Source organism: Oncorhynchus nerka, linkage group LG12 (genome assembly GCF_034236695.1).
Source record: "Oncorhynchus nerka isolate Pitt River linkage group LG12, Oner_Uvic_2.0, whole genome shotgun sequence".
NCBI lineage: Eukaryota > Metazoa > Chordata > Actinopteri > Salmoniformes > Salmonidae > Oncorhynchus > Oncorhynchus nerka.
The window spans coordinates 1716372-1737953 of NC_088407.1; the positions used below are offsets into that span (position 1 = coordinate 1716372).

The 21582-nt window shown below is 44.0% G+C and overlaps 1 protein-coding gene across 1 annotated transcript in view; it reads left to right on the forward strand.

Moving 5' to 3' along the window:
* The first annotated feature begins 1254 nt into the window (after positions 1-1254).
* LOC115126308 (myelin-oligodendrocyte glycoprotein-like) overlaps positions 1255-21582 on the forward strand; it is a 264366-nt gene continuing 244038 nt past the window's right edge. The window contains exons 1-2 of the mRNA XM_065025988.1: positions 1255-1305; positions 18225-18269. Coding sequence (XP_064882060.1) covers positions 1281-1305; positions 18225-18269 — 70 coding nt within the window. The 5' untranslated portion in view covers positions 1255-1280. The remainder of the gene's footprint in view (positions 1306-18224; positions 18270-21582) is intronic.

Here is a 21582-nt window from a genome sequence, read left to right on the forward strand (position 1 = left end):
GTTGGACTACAGACTAAACATTACTCACTCAGTTCCAGGTTGGACATCAGACTAAACATGACTCACTCAGTTCCAGGTTGGACTTCAGACTAAACATGACTCACTCAGTTCCAGGTTGGACTACAGACTAAACATGACTCACTCAGTTCCAGGTTGGACTACAGACTAAACATGACTCACTCAGTTCCAGGTTGGACTTCAGACTGAACATGACTCACTCAGTTCCAGGTTGGACTACAGACTAAACATGACTCACTCAGTTCCAGGTTGGACTACAGACTAAACATTACTCACTCAGTTCCAGGTTGGACATCAGACTAAACATGACTCACTCAGTTCCAGGTTGGACTTCAGACTAAACATGACTCACTCAGTTCCAGGTTGGACTACAGACTAAACATGACTCACTCAGTTCCAGGTTGGACTACAGACTAAACATGACTCACTCAGTTCCAGGTTGGACTTCAGACTAAACATGACTCACTCAGTTCCAGGTTGGACTACAGACTAAACATGACTCACTCAGTTCCAGGTTGGACTTCAGACTAAACATGACTCACTCAGTTCCAGGTTGGACTTCAGACTAAACATGACTCACTCAGTTCCAGGTTGGACTACAGACTAAACATGACTCACTCAGTTCCAGGTTGGACTTCAGACTAAACATGACTCACTCAGTTCCAGGTTGGACTTCAGACTGAACATGACTCACTCAGTTCCAGGTTGGACTTCAGACTAAACATGACTCACTCAGTTCCAGGTTGGACTTCAGACTAAACATGACTCACTCAGTTCCAGGTTGGACTTCAGACTAAACATGACTCACTCAGTTCCAGGTTGGACTTCAGACTAAACATTTCCGTCCTCTCTCTCTCCCTCTCTCTCTCTCTCTCCCTCTCCCCCCCCCTCTCTCTCTCTCTCTCTCTCTCTCTCTCTCCCTCTCTCCCTCCCTCTCTCTCTCTCTCTCTCGCTCTCCCCCTCTCTCTCTCTTCTCTCTCTCTCCCTCCCCCTCTCCCTCCCACTCTCTCTCTCTTTCTCCCTCACACACACACACACACACACACACACACACACACACACACACACACACACACACACACACACACACACACACACACACACACACACACACACACACACACATCTTGTAGCCTGTCCATCTTTCACACCTCTCAGTCCTTCTCAAGAGGAAGTATAGATGGTAGAGAGGAGAGGTGGGTGGAGGGATGGACAGGCTACAAGTCACTAGAGTTTAGAGAGTTAGTGATTGACACGTTGAGATGGAACGCACCTGTCTTCTACTCTGTGAGTTTAATATTATCTATATGCTTTAATATCTATATGGTTCAATATCTAGATATAGTTTAATATCTGTGTGGTTTAAAATCTGTATAGTTTAATATCTATATAGTTTAATATATATACGGTTCAATGTCTAGATATGACTTTAATATCTGTATGGTTTAATATCTATATGGTTTAATATCTGTATAGTTTAATATCTATATGGTTTAATATCTATAACATTCACTATCTATATGGTTTAATATCTATATGGTTTAATATCTATAACATTCACTATCTATATAGTTTAATATCTATATGGTTTAATATCTATATGGTTTAATATCTATATAGTTTAATATCTATATGGTTTAATATCTATATGGTTTAATATCTATATGGTTTAATATCTATATAGTTTCATATCTATAACATTCACTATCTATATGGTTTAATATCTATATGGTTTAATATCTAAATGGTTTAATATCTATATGGTTTAATATCTATATAGTTTAATATCTATATGGTTTAATATCTATATAGTTGAATATCTATATAGTTGAATATCTATATAGTTTAATATCTATATGGTTTAATATCTGTATAGTTTAATATCTATATGGTTTAATATCTGTATAGTTTAATATCTGTATAGTTTAATATATATATAGTTTAATATCTATATAGTTTAATATCTAAATGGTTTAATATCTATATAGTTTAATATCTATATAGTTTAATATCTATATGGTTTAATATCTATATGGTTTAATATCTATATGGTTTAATATCTGTATAGTTTAATATCTGTATAGTTTAATATATATATAGTTTAATGTCTATATGGTTTAATATCTATATAGTTTAATATCTATATGGTTTAATATCTATATAGTTTAATATCTATATGGTTTAATATCTGTATGGTTTAATATGTCCTCTTAAAGGGTGGTTCTGGTCAGCTAACATATACAATTGTTTTAAATGGACAACAAGATATTTCATTTTAAATTTCAGGAACACAGTACGTATAATTTTTTAAATAAATATTTTATTTTTTACTACTGCTACTACACCTGTGCATTTAATAACCGATTCAGAAATGGCAAAAAAGACAGTCAAAAAACTGTCATAAGGAATAAGGTTTACGAGATATAAGAAAGTTAAGCGAGTCAATATACAAAATGTTTGAAGCATTCTAGCAAGCCATTTGCCAATTTCCTAGTAGAAATTTTAACAAAAAAGCTAAAAGAAGTAGGTCAAAGGAAGTCTATAGTGTTTCAAGACTTCAGAGAACTGATAAGGCAGGATTTATTTGTATATTCCATTCATTTGTTACCTTCAGACGAGTCCCTTGACACTTGTGGTGGTCGGATCCTCTCCTCTCTTTGAAGGTTTAATATCTATATATTTTTTATTTTATTTATTTTATTTCACCTTTATTTAACCAGGTAGGCTAGTTGAGAAAGAGACCTCATTTACAACTGCGACCTGGCCAAGATAAAGCAAAGCAGTGTGAACAGACAACACAGAGTTACACATGGAGTAAACAATAAACAAGTCAAGAACACAGTAGAAAAAAAGAGTCTATTATACTATACTAATACTATTTAAAAACTTCTAATAATCAAACAAAGTCTAATAAATGCTAACCATATCAAAATCCTTCCTACACTAACAAGCCCTTTCCTTCAGGGACCCTCAGTATTCTATCTGACAATAACATGAATTTAAAATGTGTTGCAAAGTGTGGAATACCTTATCTACAGTAATTTATCTTTCTATGTAATTCCCTCCCTATTGGCTTAATCTATCTCCTATTTATTCTCAATGATAAATATGACTTTTTTCTCTGTTACAATACCAAATCATTAATAGCCCATTTAAAAACTTTACAGCTAATGTTGTAAAACAGAATCCTGAACCACTTTCTCTTCAGTGATTCAAACAATAATTCTAAATCCCTAACCAAAACTCCATTATAATGAATTTACCTTAAAACTAGTAACTCAATATGACCACATTCATTTTACAAATGACTCTCCCCTGAGGCTGATCAGACCTCAGAAGACAGTCACGATAAGATCAATAGGTCATAAAAATGTTAAAAAATTCACTTGTATAATTAAAACTCATAAACCAAAAACTCATAAAGTTCCATATGTGAGCGTGCCTCTTTAAAATACCTTTGCACTAAAACAAATAGTCCTAACAATGGTTTTATGTGTAAATACTTCCAGACCGGTTTTAATTTGGTCGTTTATGGCCTCATTCTCCCCGAGATTATAATCCCAGGAAACATCTAAAATTGAGACACCTAAACATCCATTTTCCCAGAAGAACACAACACTCCTAACTAGCATTCACTATGCTACTTCGATTCAGAAACTCAAAAGTGAACCATAAACTAAACCTAATGATGATTCCCCTTTAACTAAAATCATTAATCATAAGTTTTAAACAACGTCAATGTATTATGTTTACTTAAATGAACATGCTACCCTTAGATACAATTAACCAGATAACATTATTGTATTACTTTTTCCCCTCTGCCGCAAATGTCGTACATTTCTCAGTGTAAGAAATCCTAATACCAGATATTTACTAAAAATGTAAACGCGTTTTCCCTTGGCTCCTTCAACTCACATCCTTTAGATAAATTCCATCCGCCCCGGTATGAAGAATCCTACTTAAACACACCAGAACAAATGCTTAATTAAGTTAAATCAACTCCTAGAATAACCAGTCTCATAGGAACCAAACAAGTAGGTATATGGACTTTTTTATCACCTTCTGAAAAGTGACTTAACCTCCCAATTCGTAGCGACTTTCAATGATTCAAATGAATTGTAAATAATTGTTGTTCGATAAACCAAACCTAATTTATCACATCTGTTAAAATCTTGAATTATAATTTATCACCCCAACGCTAATTTTATAAAACATTTCGATGGGTATAGATCGTAATTGTCTCTTCGTTATTATTTAGAATTCATTTTGATCTGAGTAACTGTCTCGTCTTTGACTTTTAATTACGACTCTATTCCCAATACATTATTCACTTGTCTAATTAAACCTCATAATAATCCATATGTGAGTGTACTCATTTAAAATACCTTGTCACTGGGAACAGGGAAATCCCCTTAACCCGAATTTTGCTATTACAACGAAACCTAATAATTCTGATAATCCCTTCACATCATTTGTTTTAAATCTCTCAATGTTTCATGTAACTCATTCAGTCTATCTTCAAATTGTCGTCCCAAAATATTTTATACACTGTGTGAGCGTACCAAGTAATTAGGCGTCACTCTAAAGCGGGAAGGTGGAATAAACGAGTCAGGAAAAAGGTTTTTCTGATTGAACACGGTTCTCTATTGAGAGTATTTTGTCAACTAAAACATTCAAACATAATCAATGAAAAATCTTCCAAGGAAAAACACACATCTTCTTCTCCAGATGAAACAAGAACACAATAGGATAATCTTTAAACTACAACAAACATAAATCACGGTTCTGTCACCGTCTTAGTGGTTCTTTCAGCACAGCTCCTCTCTCTCGGTGGCCATCTTCCAGAGATATTTTCCCCCTTCTCTTCTGGTTCCATTCTCTCTCTTATAGGGGAAGGAGAGTATCTCATTAGTACCGTCAGCTGTGCTTAATTGACTCTGGTTACCTTGTCTCCCAGGCTCTGTTGGGCAACTATCCATGAGCCCAGCCTGCCCTCTGGTTACCTTGTCTCCCAGGCTCTGTTGGGCAACTATCCATGAGCCCAGCCTGCCCTCTGGTTACCTTGTCTCCCAGGCTCTGTTGGGCAACTATCCATGAGCCCAGCCTGCCCTCTGGTTACCTTGTCTCCCAGGCTCTGTTGGGCAACTATCCATGAGCCCAGCCTGCCCTCTAGTGGTCCGTCCACATACCTTCCCCCCCAGGACCGAACCGGAGGGTCGGGCGCCAGACGCACCGTCTTGGTCGCGTCGGGACAGCGCGTCTGCATTCCCGTTCCTCGATCCGGCCCTGTGGATGACATGGAAAGAGAATGGTTGTAAAGACAAAAACCATCTGGCTATTCTGTTGTTATTGTTTCTCTTACCAGCCATCCACGTGAGGGGCGCATGGTCAGTAACTAATGCAAACCTCCGACCCAGTAGGTAGTACCGGAGATAATCGAGGGCCCACTTGATGGCTAAGGCCTCTTTCTCTACGGTCGCATACCTCTGTTCCCGATCGCTGAGTTTCCTACTAATGAAGAGAATCGGCTTCTCTGCTTCACCTTTACCCTGAGCTAGTACGGCCCCGAGCCCTGTATCCGAGGCGTCGACCTGCACAATGAACTCTTGTGAGAAGTCCGGAGCCTGTAGAAACGGGATCAGAACACAGGCCATCTTTTAACAATTGAAAGGCCTCTTCCGTCTCGTCTTTCCACTCTACCTGGTTTGGCAGGTTTTTCCTGATGAGGTTTGTGAGGGGGTTGGCAATGGTTGCATATCCCGGGATAAAACGGCGATAATATCCTGTTATCCCTAAGAAGGCCCGAACGTCTCGCTTGGTCCGGGGTCGAGGCCAGTCACGAATTGCCCTGGTCTTCTCTGCCTGTGGGCGTATTTTCCCATTCCCCACGGTGTACCCCAGGTATTCCGCTTCGGACAAACCCAGGTAGCATTTATTTGGATTGGCTGTCAACCCTGTGGCTTCCAAACTCACGAGCACCGCCCGTAATCGCAGGAGGTGACTATCCCAGTCCTCGCTGTGGATGACCACATCGTCTATGTACGCCGCTGCATACTCTTGATGGGGCCGTAGAATGGCATCCATGAGGCGTTGGAAGGTTGCAGCGGCACCGTGCAGTCCGAAGGGCATCCTCACATACTGGAAAAGCCCCTCTGGAGTGGCGAAGGCAGTCTTTGGGCGATCCTCCGGAGCCACCGGCACTTGCCAATATCCCTTCGTCAAATCCAGGGTAGTGATGAACTTGGCCTTTCCTAAGCGCTCCAAGAGTTCATTCACGCAGGGCATGGGATACGCATCGAATGTAGAGATGGCATTCACGCCCCTAATGTCGTTGCAGAGTCTCATACTACCATCGGATTTGGGGACCAGGACTATGGGACTGGACCACTCACTCGTCGAGGGCTCGATCACGCCCATCCTCAACATCTCCCTCACCTCTTTCTTAGCGATGACTCTGCGAGCCTCAGGAATCCTGTAAGGGCGGATATGCACCTTCTTGGCGGGTTCAGTGTGGATATGGTGGAACAGGACATCTGTTTGTCCTGGGAATGGAGAGAATATTCACCAAGTTCATAATCAGCTTGTCTAGCTGTCTTGACTGCTCCGGTAGGAGAGTTTGGCCACGAGCGCACCTGTGGTAGAGCCTCCTCTTTTCCTTTGCCCTCCAGGGCCATCAAAGCCACCTCCTCCTCTCGTCCATGGTATGTCTTCAGCAGGTTTATGTGATAGATTTGGACCTTCTTCCTCCTGTCAGGTTGCTTGATGAGGTAATTGACCGGTGAGACCCTTTTCATTACCTCGTAGGGCCCCCTCCACTGCGCCAGCAAGCGATGTTCGGCCGTGGGCACAAGCACCATCACTTTCTCCCACGGTGAACTCACGGGGGTCGCAGACTTATCATAGGCCCGGCCTTGGGTCCTTTGGGCCTTCTCCATATGCTCCTTGACTATGGGCCACACTGCTGACAGGCGGTCTCTCATCAGGGTAACGTGTTCTATTGTGGATCGAAAGGGGCATGGTTGGGTCTCCCAGGTCTCCTTGGCTAAGTCGATGATTCCTCGACAGGGTCTGCCATAGAGCAATTCAAATGGAGAGAATCCAGTGGATGCCTGGGGTACTTCTCGCAGGGCAAACATTAAGTGTGGGAGAAGCATGTCCCAGTTTTTCCGTCTCGGGACACCACCCTTCTCAACATGCTTTTTATCATTTTGTTCAAGCGTTCACACAACCGTCTGTTTGAGGGTGGAATATGCTTGTACGTATCTGTTGAACCTGATATAACCGACACAAGTCCTTCATCAACCGGACATGAACGGGTTCCTTGATCAGTCAAGATAGTCTTGGGAGGCCCACACGAGAGAACATCAGGAATAACTCCTTGGCAATTCCCTTTGACGACATGTTACGCAGGGGTATGGCCTCCGGGAACTTGGTAGCGTAATCTATAACCACTAGGATGTACTCGTGTCCTCTGGCGGATTTTGGGAGGGGTCCTACGAGGTCCATAGCTATGCGTTCAAAGGAGTCTCTATGATGGGGAGAGGAATCAAAGGGTTACGTAGGTGTGGCCGTGGGGCTGTACGTTGACATTGATCACACGTCCTACAATACCTGGCCACATCCGGGTGATCCGGGGCCAATAGAATCTCTGCATGATTCTGTCAATAGTCTTGTCTCGTGCCAGGTGTCCTCCTAGGACGTGGGAATGGGCTAACTGTAGAACTGTATCCCTGTATGGCCTAGGCACCATTAGTAATTCCTGGTTTTCCCCCTTCGTCGTGACCCAGTATAAGAGACCCCGCCTGATTGCATAGTAAGGAAGAGGGGCTCACCTAATCGTCGACGTTCCTCCCGTCGATCACCTTCACCTTCCTCATGGCCTCCCTTAGGTCTGGGTCTCTATGCTGCGAGGTGCCGAACTGTCCCTTTAATTCCTGGGGCAGGTCGACCTCGGTAGAGGATGTGGAGGTTGTTCCACAACCCATCAGGGGTGACCGAGGAGAATCCCTTCCAGGTTCCCTCCTTGGATGGAGCTTCAAATATATCCCTTAGCGCCTGGTTGCTCCTTCCTTCCTGCGTTGTGTATAGCCCTTCACATGTGTCTTCATCGGTGGTTTCTTGGAATATCTGTCGTAAACGTTGGGTCGCTATTTCTTCCTCTGCTGCAGAGGACGAGGACATGGCTACGTCTCCTTGTAGGACTACTACCTCGGGCTTGGATTTTCTCTTCTTTCCTGTCCCCTTCTTCCGTGCATAACGTCATCTGCCGAAGCTCCTTATATAAGGGACAGTCTCTCCCGATCAATAATGGCACCTTCAGCTGCGGCACTTTCCCGCCCTGACTGTACACCTTCCTTTTGGAGTGAGAATAGGCAGATTCACAGTGGGGTAATAGTGGGTGTCTCCATGGATACAGGATATGGCTACTTTGTCTGGTAGCAGTGTTGCGGAGGTCACCATCCGCTCCTCTACTAACGTAACCATACTTCCCAGTCGAGAATAGCTACCACATCTTGTCCTTCGACTTGCACCGGAATCTCTGAGGCTGGGGCTATCTCTGCTAACCAACAGTGTTGATCCTGCCCCCTCAAAACGGGATGTGTGGGGGTAGGCAGTGATGACTCCGTGACCATGGGCTCATCCTTGCTAGGACATTGTGGGGCATAATGGTTGGGAGACTGACATTTATAACACCGACCCTGCTGTGTGGTGGCTGACTTCTCCCACCTCCGGGAGGGGCTTGGGCGTTTCGGTGGCGGCGCGCGGGGTGAGTCGTGGTGCGGGATTGCAAGACTCCTTCCGTTCCTCCTTGTCACTTTTAACAACTCCCCTGTAGACTGATATGTTTCCACCGCCTGGGCTATGTCGTCGGCTGACAACGGGTTGGCTTGCCCCACAACCCTTTTTAAGTCACTGGGTAATTCTCTCAATATCTTGTCCACTACGAGAGTCTCTATCACATGTCCTACTCCTTTCCAGGTTCTAGCCACTGTTTAGTCAGTCGTATTAAGGCGAAGATCTGGGCACGGACGGGTTGATCAGCTGTATAGGTCCATTGATGGAACTTTACAGCCCTATCTCTGGCAGTCAGCTGGTACCGGGACAGGATCTCGGTTTTAGTCGCCCATAGTCCGCAGCCGCGGGAATCCAGGTCAAAATAGGCTTCCTGAGCCACCCCGGTCAAAGAGGGCTAATGCGCTCGCCCATTCTGTGGGCGGCCACTCTTCAAGGTGGCCGTCCTTTCGAAGGTCATGAGGAAGGCCTCCATATCATCCTCCTTGGAGAGACGAGGTAAGATGGCGTGAGCAGCCGCTCTTGGCTTAACTCTAGGTTCTTCTAGTCGGCTCAGCTGTTGTTGCAGGAGTTCTATGGTTGTCTGCTGTGCTGTGAACAATTGTTGTAGTAGGGCGTTATCCATCGTTCTTGAATGGTTCCTCCGGGTCTACTGGAAGAATCTTGATTTACTCACTTATCCTTGTGTCACTCGTCCACCTAATGCCCGTATCCTCCACCAATGTGAGCGTACCAAGTAATTAGGCGTCACTCTAAAGCGGGAAGGTGGAATAAACGAGTCAGGAAAAAGGTTTTTCTGATTGAACACGGTTCTCTATTGAGAGTATTTTGTCAACAAAAACATTCAAACATAATCAATGAAAAATCTTCCAAGGAAAAACACACATCTTCTTCTCCAGATGAAACAAGAACACAATAGGATAATCTTTAACCTGTTAAGACTCTAGGGGCAGTATTTCATTTTTGGATAAAAAGACGTGCCCGTTTTAAGCGCAATATTTTGTCACGAAAAGATGCTCGAATATGCTTGGAATTGATAGTTTTGGAAAGAAGACAGTCTTACGTTTCCAGAAATGCAAAGATTTTCACTGTGAGTCCCTTAGAACAAATGCTTCGGACAAAACCAAGATGTATGACCGACCAGGAAATGCACAGGATTTCTGAGGCTACGTTTTCCATGATCGCCTTATATGGCTGTGAATGCGACAGGAATGAACGGACTCTTTCTCTTGTTTCCCCAAGGTCTTTGCAGCATTGTGACGTATTTGTAGGCATATCATTGGAAGATTGACCATAAGGGACTACATTTACCAGGTGTCCCGCTTGGTGTCTGCGTGGCAATCGGTGCGCAAAAGTCAGGTCCCGGTATTTTTCCATTCAAATCTCAGAACAAACCAGGCTACAAGGACGGTGCTTTCAATGGAGAGAAATATGACAAACCACCTTCAGGATTGATTCAAACAACGTTTTCCATGTTTCAGTCGATATTATGGAGTTAATTCGGAAAAAAGTTCGACATGTAGGTGACTGAATTTTCGGTTAGTTTCGGTAGCCATATGCATAGTAACAAAAGGTAACGATGTGTCCTACACAAGAATCTTTCAGGAAAAACTGGACATCTGCTATGTAACTGAGAGTCTCCTCATTGAAACATCTGAAGTTCTTCAAAGGTAAATTATTTTATTTGATTCCTTGGCTGGTTTTTGTGAATATGTTGCGTGCTAAATGCTAACGCTAATGCTAAGCTAGCTAATACCTCTCTTACACAAATTAGTGATTTTCTCTGGTTCTAAAGCATATTTTGAAAATCTGAGACGACAGGATTGTTAAGAAAAGGATAAGCTTGAGAACAGGCATATTTATTTCATTTCATTTGCGATTTTTAGAAATCGCTAACGTTGCGTTATGCTAATGAGCTTGAGGCTGTAGTTACGCTACCGCATACGGGTTTGGTCGGACTATGAGGTTAAACTACAACAAACATAAATCACGGTTTTGTCACCGTCTTAGTGGTTCTTTCAGCACAGCTTCTCTCTCTCGGTGGCCATCTTCCAGAGATAGTTTTCCCCCTCTTCCTGCTGGTTCCATTCTCTCTCTTATAGGGGAAGGAGAGTATCTCATTAGTACCGTCAGCTGTGCTTAATTGACTCTGGTTACCTTGTCTCCCAGGCTCTGTTGGGCAACTATCCATGAGCCCAGCCTGCCCTCTAGTGGTCCGTCCACAACTGCCATACACTCAAACCACTGTGATTGATGTGCACTGTCCCTTTAAGATAAGACATTTTATTTCCCCGTAAAGAAAAGTAGAGAAAAACAGATTGTGTTTTTTGGATACTTTAACTTCTAGTTCGAATTCCCAGGCGTTACCTAACCAAAAATCAATACTCGGAAAAACAATCACAACTTTTTACGATTAAACTATTCTTCCCTATTTTATAGTCCAAAGCGTTGCACCATATAGCCCATTGAGTGCCTCGCACTTCCGTTGCAAACTGTAGCATCTTTCCAGACTATCTTTACGATACTTATCCTTTTTAAAAGAAATGTATTTGGAACTTCTGGCCACTTTTGAAAAGTAACTCTAAGCTATATTTTCCCTCTAAATGCCACAACCCCTTTTCTCTGTTTAAATTTGAGGAACGATGTTGTTCAACGTGAAACGTCATCACATATCTGCCTGCCTCTGTAAAATATATATTCCCTATTCAGATTGCGTTCAGTTTTAAATTCTAATCATCAAAGTAAAACCAACCCAACTTCTCAACCATACCCTAACATTTAAACATACCATGTTTTGTGCTAAATTCATGAATTTATCATATGTCAGTCGATTCATAAATATCTATAACGTCCGGATAGCATGAAATTGTATCGTATCTCTCCGTTATTCCCTACATTTAACTTTAGGTGACTTTCTCTTCTATGATACATTTATTTAAATACGACTCCCATCTCAATACATTATTCCCCCAGATCATTTTGAGCAAAATAGCGTTTTACCTCAATTGTCTCGCCATTATTTTTAATGCCTTCTTTTAAAAAAATGTTTTATTATTATTATTGTTTTATATATAAACACATCATTTTAATTTTTTTTTATTTTTTATTTCACCTTTATTTAACCAGGTAGGCTAGTTGAGAACACCTTTATTTAACCAGGTAGGCCAGTTGAGAACAAGTTCTCATTTGCAACTGCGACCTGGCCAAGATAAAGCATAGCAGTGTGAACAGACAACACAGAGTTACACATGGAGTAAACAATTAACAAGTCAATAACACAGTAGAAAAAAGGGGCAGTCTATATACAATGTGTGCAAAAGGCATGAGGAGGTAGGCGAATAATTACAATTTTGCAGATTAACACTGGAGTGATAAATACTCAGATGGTCATGTACAGGTAGAGATATTGGTGTGCAAAAGAGCAGAAAAGTAAATAAATAAAAAACAGTATAAAAACAGCATGGGAATGAGGTAGGTGAAAATGGGTGGGCTATTTACCAATAGACTATGTACATCTGCAGCGATTGGTTAGCTGCTCGGATAGCTGATGTTTGAAGTTGGTGAGGGAGATAAAAGTCTCCAACTTCAGCGATTTTTGCAGTTCGTTCCAGTCACAGGCAGCAGAGTACTGGAGCAGAAGGCGGCCAAATGAGGTGTTGGCTTTAGGGATGATCAGTGAGATACACCTGCTGGAGCGCGTGCTACAGATGGGTGTTGCCATCGTGACCAGTGAACTGAGATAAGGCGGAGCTTTACCTAGCATGGACTTGTAGATGACCTGGAGCCAGTGGGTCTGGCGACGAATATGTAGTGAGGGCCAGCCGACGAGGAACGCATACAAGTCGCAGTGGTGGGTGGTATAAGGTGCTTTAGTGACAAAACGGATGGCACTGTGATAGACTGCATCCAGTTTGCTGAGTAGAGTGTTGGAAGCCATTTTGTAGATGACATCGCCGAAGTCGAGGATCGGTAGGATAGTCAGTTTTACTAGGGTAAGCTTGGCGGCGTGAGTGAAGGAGGCTTTGTTGCGGAATAGAAAGCCGACTCTTGATTTGATTTTCGATTGGAGATGTTTGATGTGAGTCTGGAAGGAGAGTTTGCAGTCTAGCCAGACACCTACGTACTTATAGATGTCCACATATTCAAGGTCGGAACCATCCAGGGTGGTGATGCTAGTCGGGCATGCGGTGCAGGCAGCGATCGGTTGAAAAGCATGCATTTGGTTTTACTCGCGTTTAAGAGCAGTTGGAGGCCACGGAAGGGTGCTGTATGGCATTGAAGCTCGTTTGGAGGTTAGATAGCACAGTGTCCAATGACGGGCCGAAAGTATATAGAATGGTGTCGTCTGCGTAGAGGTGGATCAGGGAATCGCCCGCAGCAAGAGCAACATCATTGATATATACAGAGAAAAGAGTCGGCCAGAGAATTGAACCCTGTGGCACCCCCATAGAGACTGCCAGAGGACCGGACAGCATGCCCTCCGATTTGACACACTGAACTCTGTCTGCAAAGTAATTGGTGAACCAGGCAAGGCAGTCATCCGAAAAACCGAGGCTATTGAGTCTGCCGATAAGAATATGGTGATTGACAGAGTCGAAAGCCTTGGCAAGGTCGATGAAGACGGCTGCACAGTACTGTCTTTTATCGATGGCGGTTATGATATCGTTTAGTACCTTGAGTGTGGCTGAGGTGCACCCGTGACCGGCTCGGAAACCAGATTGCACAACGGAGAAGGTACGGTGGGATTCGAGATGGTCAGTGACCTGTTTTTTTTAAATTGGCTTTCGAAGACCTTAGATAGGCAGTGCAGGATGTATATAGGTCTATAACAGTTTGGGTCCAGGGTGTCTCCCCCTTTGAAGAGGGGGATGACTGCGGCAGCTTTCCAATCCTTGGGGATCTCAGACGATATGAAAGAGAGGTTGAACAGGCTGGTAATAGGGGTAGCGACAATGGCGGCAGATAGTTTCAGAAATAGAGGGTCCAGATTGTCAAGCCCAGCTGATTTGTACGGGTCCAGGTTTTGCAGCTCTTTCAGAACATCTGCTATCTGGATTTGGGTAAAGGAGAACCTGGAGAGGCTTGGGCGAGGAGCTTCGGGGGGCGGAGCTGTTGGCCGAGGTTGGAGTAGCCAGGCGGAAGGCATGGCCAGCCGTTGAGAAATGCTTATTGAAGTTTTCGATAATCATGGATTTATCGGTGGTGACCGTGTTACCTAGCCTCAGTGCAGTGGGCAGCTGGGAGGAGGTGCTCTTGTTCTCCATGGACTTCACAGTGTCCCAGAACTTTTTGGAGTTGGAGCTACAGGATGCAAACTTCTGCCTGAAGAAGCTGGCCTTAGCTTTCCTGACTGACTGCGTGTATTGGTTCCTGACTTCCCTGAACAGTTGCATATCACGGGACTATTCGATGCTATTGCAGTCCGCCACAGGATGTTTTTGTGCTGGTCGAGGGCAGTCAGGTCTGGAGTGAACCAAGGGCTGTATCTGTTCTTGGTTCTGCATTTTTGAACGGAGCATGCTTATCTAAAATGGTGAGGAAGTTACTTTTAAAGAATGACCAGGCATCCTCAACTGACGGGATGAGGTCAATGTCCTTCAGGATACCCGGGCCAGGTCGATTAGAAAGGCCTGCTCACAGAAGTGTTTGGGAGCGTTTGACAGTGATGAGGGGTGGTCGTTTGACTGCGGCTCCGTGGCGGATACAGGCAAAGAGGCAGTGATCGCTGAGATCCTGGTTGAAGACAGCGGAGGTGTATTTGGAGGGCCAGTTGGTCAGGATGACGTCTATGAGGGTGCCCTTGTTTACAGAGTTAGGGTTGTACCTGGTGGGTTCTTTGATGATTTGAGTGAGATTGAGGGCATCTAGCTTAGATTGTAGGACTGCCGGGGTGTTAAGCATATCCCAGTTTAGGTCACCTAACAGAACAAACTCTGAAGCTAGATGGGTGGCGATCAATTCACAAATGGTGTCCAGGGCACAGCTGGGAGCTGAGGGTGGTCGGTAGCAGGCGGCAACAGTGACAGACTTATTTCTGGAGAGAGTAATTTTCAAAATTAGCAGTTCGAACTGTTTGGGTATGGACCTGGAAAGTATGACATTACTTTGCAGGCTATCTCTGCAGTAGACTGCGACTCCTCCCCCTTTGGCAGTTCTATCTTGACGGAAGATGTTATAGTTGGGTATGGAAATCTCTGAATTTTTGGTGGCCTTCCTGAGCCAGGATTCAGACACGGCAAGGACATCAGCAGAGTGTGCTAAAGCAGTGAGTAATACAAACTTAGGGAGGAGGCTTCTGATGTTGACATGCATGAAACCAAGGCTTTTTCGATCACAGAAGTCAACAAATGAGGGTACCTGGGGACATGCAGGGCCTGGGTTTACCTCCACATCACCCGCGGAACAGAGAAGGAGTAGTATGAGGGTGCGGCTAAAGGCTATCAAAACTGGTCGCCTAGAGCGTTGGGGGCAGAGGATAAGAGGAGCAGGTTTCTGGGCATGGTAGAATATATTCAGGGCATAATGTGCAGACAGGGGTATGGTGGGGTGCGGGTACAGCGGAGGTAAGCCCAGGCACTGGGTGATGATGAGAGAGGTTGTATCTCTGGGCATGCTGGTTGTAATGGGTGAGGTCACCGCATGTGTGGGAGGTGGGACAAGGGAGGTAACAGGGGTATGAAGAGTGGATCTAGGGGCTCCATTGTGAACTAAAACAATGATAACTAACCTGAACAACAGTATACAGGGCATATTGACATTTGAGAGAGACATACAGCGAGGCATACAGTAATCACAGGTGTTGAATTGGGAAAGCTAGCTAAAACAGTAGGTGAGACAACAACAGCTAATCACCTAGCACAACAACAGCAGGTAAAATGGCGTTGACTAGGCAACGGGGCCGACAGATAAAACAAACAATTTTTTTTATAAACGTTCAGTTATATTTAGACACTGGCGACCATATTTTTCCGGCAAAACATGCAAATAGGTGAATTTCTCTCTAATATCAGTTTTAGTTAACCGCCTCGGCTGGGAACCGAACCGTGGATTGCCGTTGGTAAGACTGCTGCGCTCACCACTATACCACCTGTGCTATGGAATTTACTGAGACTCTCCGCAAATATACCCATTTTACAGTTATTTGTATTTGTTACTCCGGCATCTAGACAACAGAAAATAGCCCCAATTTAAACGCCCAAAGTTTTTACTCAGTTTAGGATTCTCATTAATCTCGCTCCCTTTGTACCTGACCCTTATTTTTCTTTACCCGATTGTCGCCTCTGACTTTCCCCACAGTTAAATTACAACCTTGTTGACGACTTTTGCAGGGAGTGTTACACTAAGTAGACTAAGTTAACCTCTCCTGTGACTTAGACTAAGTTACTTCATCCTTTGATATTAATTTCTTTCAGCATTGTACAGGTACAATTATTCTGTTCGCCTAGAATTACCCTGCCTTCTCACCAAGCCTAATTTATCCTCACCTGTTTTATTTATATCTCTCTGCTACTTCTTGATAGTCAGACTACTTCCCATATACAGATAGACTCAGGTTCAAACTTGATTTAGGTATGTTTTTTATGTAGCTTTATTAAGCTCTAGTTTATTTATGGTAGCGCACCTTACCACAGGTCAATTTCAAACCTGTTTCCTTCCTATCGATTTTGGTTATAACCCAAGGTAGAAACCCATGTCATTTGTTCAGAATATTCAAGCAGCTATTATTGATCAAATTCAACTCCTTCATAACATTTTAATCAATAAATATTCTAAATAATCCCTCCCAAATTCGAGAATAAAGGCTACTATACCTGCTGCCGACTGGGAAAAGCACTGTTCGTTTGAATCTAGTCACCTTTCCTGGAATCCGTGAAAATACGCAGGCCTGAATTTTAACCTCAATTCGGAGGTCAGGTCTTTTTAGTAAAACGAGTCAAACTCGTCCGTGCACGATTTTCAGCGTACTACCTCCAGATAACAGGGAGGGGTATTTAGATCCGGGATCGAAGGACCAATTGTTAGAGGAATTCTAAATTCCTATATGTTTTGTAGCCAAAACCAAATTCGCACTCTCTCTATTTCATAATAAGTTGTAAATTTATCATTTATGCATGAAATAGATCGAGACCAGTCTTAAAAGTCAGGTAACAGCGTTTAATTCAAGAGAGTACTGGTACATACACATTTTTCCACAGGTTATAAACTGAAAATGACATCAGCGTTTCCTAAATGTTCTATCTCTTCATGACACGGGTAGAGGCCCTATAGTTCCCGAGCCTTCCCTCCTCTCCTAAAGCCAAGGTCAGTCACTGTAAATCAGCATTCTAGACAGTCTGGAGATAGTCCGTCCCTGCCATCTAGAGATAGTTCATTCATTTGTACAAACGAACAGACCGTCATTGTTACAAAACTCCTGACTATATTATATACGATTGGGAATGGGAGCAAGAGAGAAAATTCATTATGTACAGTACATAATAGCATTTGGACTAGTCAGTCCTGATTGAAATGTATATAATATAATAACATAATTAGTCATAATTGATAAAACATTCCCTTAACACCTTTCCACAGTGGGGTCATATTAGTTTGTAGCTAAGAGTCTCCGCTTTCCATAGTGGGTCATATTAGTTTGTAGCTGAGTCCTCTTTCCATAGTGGGGTCATATTAGTTTGTAGCTGAGTCTCCTCTTTCCATAGTGGGGTCATATTAGTTTGTAGCTGAGAGTCTCCCCTTTCCATAGTGGGGTCATATTAGTTTGTAGCTGAGAGTCTCCTCTTTCCATAGTGGGGTCATTTTAGTTTGTAGCTGAGAGTCTCCTCTTTCCATAGTGGGGTCATATTAGTTTGTAGCTGAGAGTCTCCTCTTTCCATAGTGGGGTCATATTAGTTTGTAGCTGAGAGTCTCCTCTTTCCATAGTGGGGTCATATTAGTTTGTAGCCCAAACGGTTCAGACGGTACAGACAGAAGTTGCGTTTCTGACTTCAGATGAATCCCTTGAGCCTCGTAGAGCCTTTACACAGCAGATGTGGAACTCCAACAAAGGAGATGTGGTGAAATGAGACGCAGCCCATTTAAAAAAACAGATCTCTCTTAAACTGAAGGATTTTGATGGGGGGTGTTAATTATATTGGCACTGAAATGCATCAATATACAAATTAATATCTGTGGTACAGCTCAGTGTTTTTCCATCATGTACCATAGTGATAGTTCTCTCTGTGTGTTTCAGTGTTTACATCATGTAACATAGTGATAGTTCTCTCTGTGTGTTTCAGTGTTTACATCATGTACCATAGTAATAGTTATCTCTGTGTGTTTCAGTGGTTACATCATGTACCATAGTGATAGTTCTCTTTGTGTGTTTCAGAGTTTACATAATGTACCATAGTGATAGTTCTCTCTGTGTGTTTCAGTGCTGTTGAGTACACTGGTATACTGTAGCCTCGGACAAGGTGGAGGTGAGTACATTTCTCTATATTCATCACCTGTTCTATAATAGTGACATTTCTTCCCACACAACTTCCGGCGCCGACAGAGATGGCCGCCTCGCTTCGCGTTCCTAGGAAACTATGCAGTTTTTTGTGTTTTTTTACGTGTTATTTCTTACATTGGTACCCCAGGTCATCTTAGGTTTCATTACATACAGTCGAGAAGAACTACTGAACATAAGAGCAGCGTCAACTCACCATCAGTATGACCAAGAATATGACTTTCGCGAAGCGGATCCTGTGTTCTGCCTTTCACCCAGGACAACGGAATGGATCACAGCCGGCGACCCAAAAAAACGACTTCGTGAAAGGGGGAAATGGAGCGTCTTCTGGTCAGACTCCGGAGACGGGCACATCGTGCACCACTCCCTAGCATTCTTCTCGCCAATGTCCAGTCTCTTGACAACAAGGTTGATGAAATCCGAGCAAGGGTAGCATTCCAGAGGGACATCAGAGACTGTAACGTTCTTTGCTTCACGGAAACATGGCTCACTGGAGAGACGTTATCGGAATCGGTGCAGCCAGCTGGTTTCTCCATGCATCGCGGAGACAGAAACAAACATCTTTCTGGTAAGAAGAGGGGTGGGGGTGTATGCTTCATGGTTAACGTGACATGGTGTGATCATAACAACATACAGGTACTCAAGTCCTTCTGTTCACCTGATTTAGAATTCCTCACAATCAAATGTCGACCGCATTATCTACCAAGGGAATTCTCTTCGATTATAATCACAGCCGTATATATTCCCCCCCAAGCAGACACATCGATGGCTCTGAACAAACTTTATTTGACTCTTTGCAAACTGGAATCCATTTATCCGGAGGCTGCATTCATTGTAGCTGGGGATTTAAACAAGGCTAATCTGAAAACAAGACTCCCTAAATTTTATCAGCATATCGATTGCGCAACCAGGGCTGGAAAAACCTTGGATCACTGCTATTCTAACTTCCGCGACGCATATAAGGCCCTGCCCCGCCCTCCTTTCGGAAAAGCTGACCACGACTCCATTTTGTTGATCCCTGCCTACAGACAGAAACTAAAACAAGAAGCTCCCGCGCTGAGGTCTGTTCAACGCTGGTCCGACTAATCTGATTCCACACTCCAAGACTGCTTCCATCACGTGGACTGGGATATGTTTCGAATTGCGTCAGACAACAATATTGACGAATACGCTGATTCGGTGAGTGAGTTCATTAGAACGTGCATTGAAGATGTCGTTCCCATAGCAACGATTAAAACATTCCCAAACCAGAAACCGTGGATTGATGGCAGCATTCGCGTGAAACTGAAAGCGCGAACCACTGCTTTTAATCAGGGCAAGGTGACCGGAAACATGACCGAATACAAACAGTGTAACTATTCCCTCCGCAAGGCAATCAAACAAGCTACGCGTCAGTATAGAGACAAAGTAGAATCTCAATTCAACGGCTCAGACACAAGAGGTATGTGGCAGGGTCTACAGTCAATCACGGATTACAAAAAGAAAACCAGCCCAGTCACGGACCAGGATGTCTTGATCCCAGGCAGACTAAATAACTTTTTTGCCCGCTTTGAGGACAATACAGTGCCACTGACACGGCCCGCAACTAAAACATGCGGACTCTCCTTCACTGCAGCCGACTTGAGGAAAACATTTTAACGTGTCAACCCTCGCAAGGCTGCAGGCCCAGACGGCATCCCCAGCCGCGCCCTCAGAGCATGCGCAGACCAGCTGGCTGGTGTGTTTACGGACATATTCAATCAATCCCTATCCCAGTCTGTTGTTCCCACATGCTTCAAGAGGGCCACCATTGTTCCTGTTCCCAAGAAAGCTAAGGTAACTGAGCTAAACGACTACTCACTTCCGTCATCATGAAGTGCTTTGAGAGACTAGTCAAGGACCATATCACCTCCACCCTACCTGACACCCTAGACCCACTCCAATTTGCTTACCGCCCAAATAGGTCCACAGACGATGCAATCTCAACCACACTGCACATTGCCCTAACCCATCTGGACAAGAGGAATACCTATGTGAGAATGCTGTTCATCGACTACAGCTCGGCATTTAACACCATAGTGCCCTCCAAGCTCGTCATCAAGCTCGAGACCCTGGGTCTCGACCCCGCCCTGTGCAACTGGGTACTGGACTTCCTGACGGGCCGCCCCCAGGTGGTGAGGGTAGGTAACAACATCTCCACCCCGCTGATCCTCAACACTGGGGTCCCACAAGGGTGCGTTCTGAGCCCTCTCCTGTACTCCCTGTTCACCCACGACTGCATGGCCATGCACGCCTCCAAGTCTATCATCAAGTTTGCGGACGACACAACAGTGGTAGGCTTGATTACCAACAGCGACGAGACGGCCTACAGGGAGGAGGTGAGGGCCCTCGGAGTGTGGTGTCAGGAAAATAACCTCACACTCAACATCAACAAAACTAAGGAGATGATTGTGGACTTCAGGAAGCAGCAGAGGGAACACCCCCCTATCCACATTGATGGAACAGTAGTGGAGAGGGTAGTAAGTTTTAAGTAAGTAAGTTTTAAGTTCCTCTGTGTATACATCACAGACAAACTGAATTGGTCCACCCACACAGACAGCACCGTGAAGAAGGCGCAGCAGCGCCTCTTCAACCTCAGGAGGCTGAAGAAATTCGGCTTGTCACCAAAAACACTCACAAACTTCTACAGATGCACAATCGAGAGCATCCTGTCGGGCTGTATCACCGCCTGGTACGGCAACTGCTCCACCCACAACCGTAAGGCTCTCCAGAGGGTAGTGAGGTCTGCACATCGCATCACCGGGGGCAAACTACCTGCCCTCCAGGACACCTACACCACCCGATGTCACAGGAAGGCCATAAAGATCATCAAGGACAACAACCACCCGAGTCACTGCCTGTTCACCCCGCTATCATCCAGAAGGCGAGGTCAGTACAGGTGCATCAAAGCTGGGACCGAGAGACTGAAAAACAGCTTCTATCTCAAGGCCATCAGACTGTTAAACAGCCACCACGAACATTGAGTGGCTGCTGCCAACACACTGACTCAACTCCAGCCACTAAGGAAGCTGCGAATTTTCGCAGCTTTTTGTTAAATATCGCGCAACATTTCAGCGCCCTGCTACTCATGCCAGGAATATAGTATATGCATATGATTAGTATGTGTGGATAGAAAACACTCAGGCGTTTCTAAAACTGGTTAAATCACGGCTGTGACTATAACAGAATCTGATCACTGTAAATGAAAAAATATATCCATCCGCGACTTCAACCGATTGTTAAAGGTGACCCAGATTAAATGA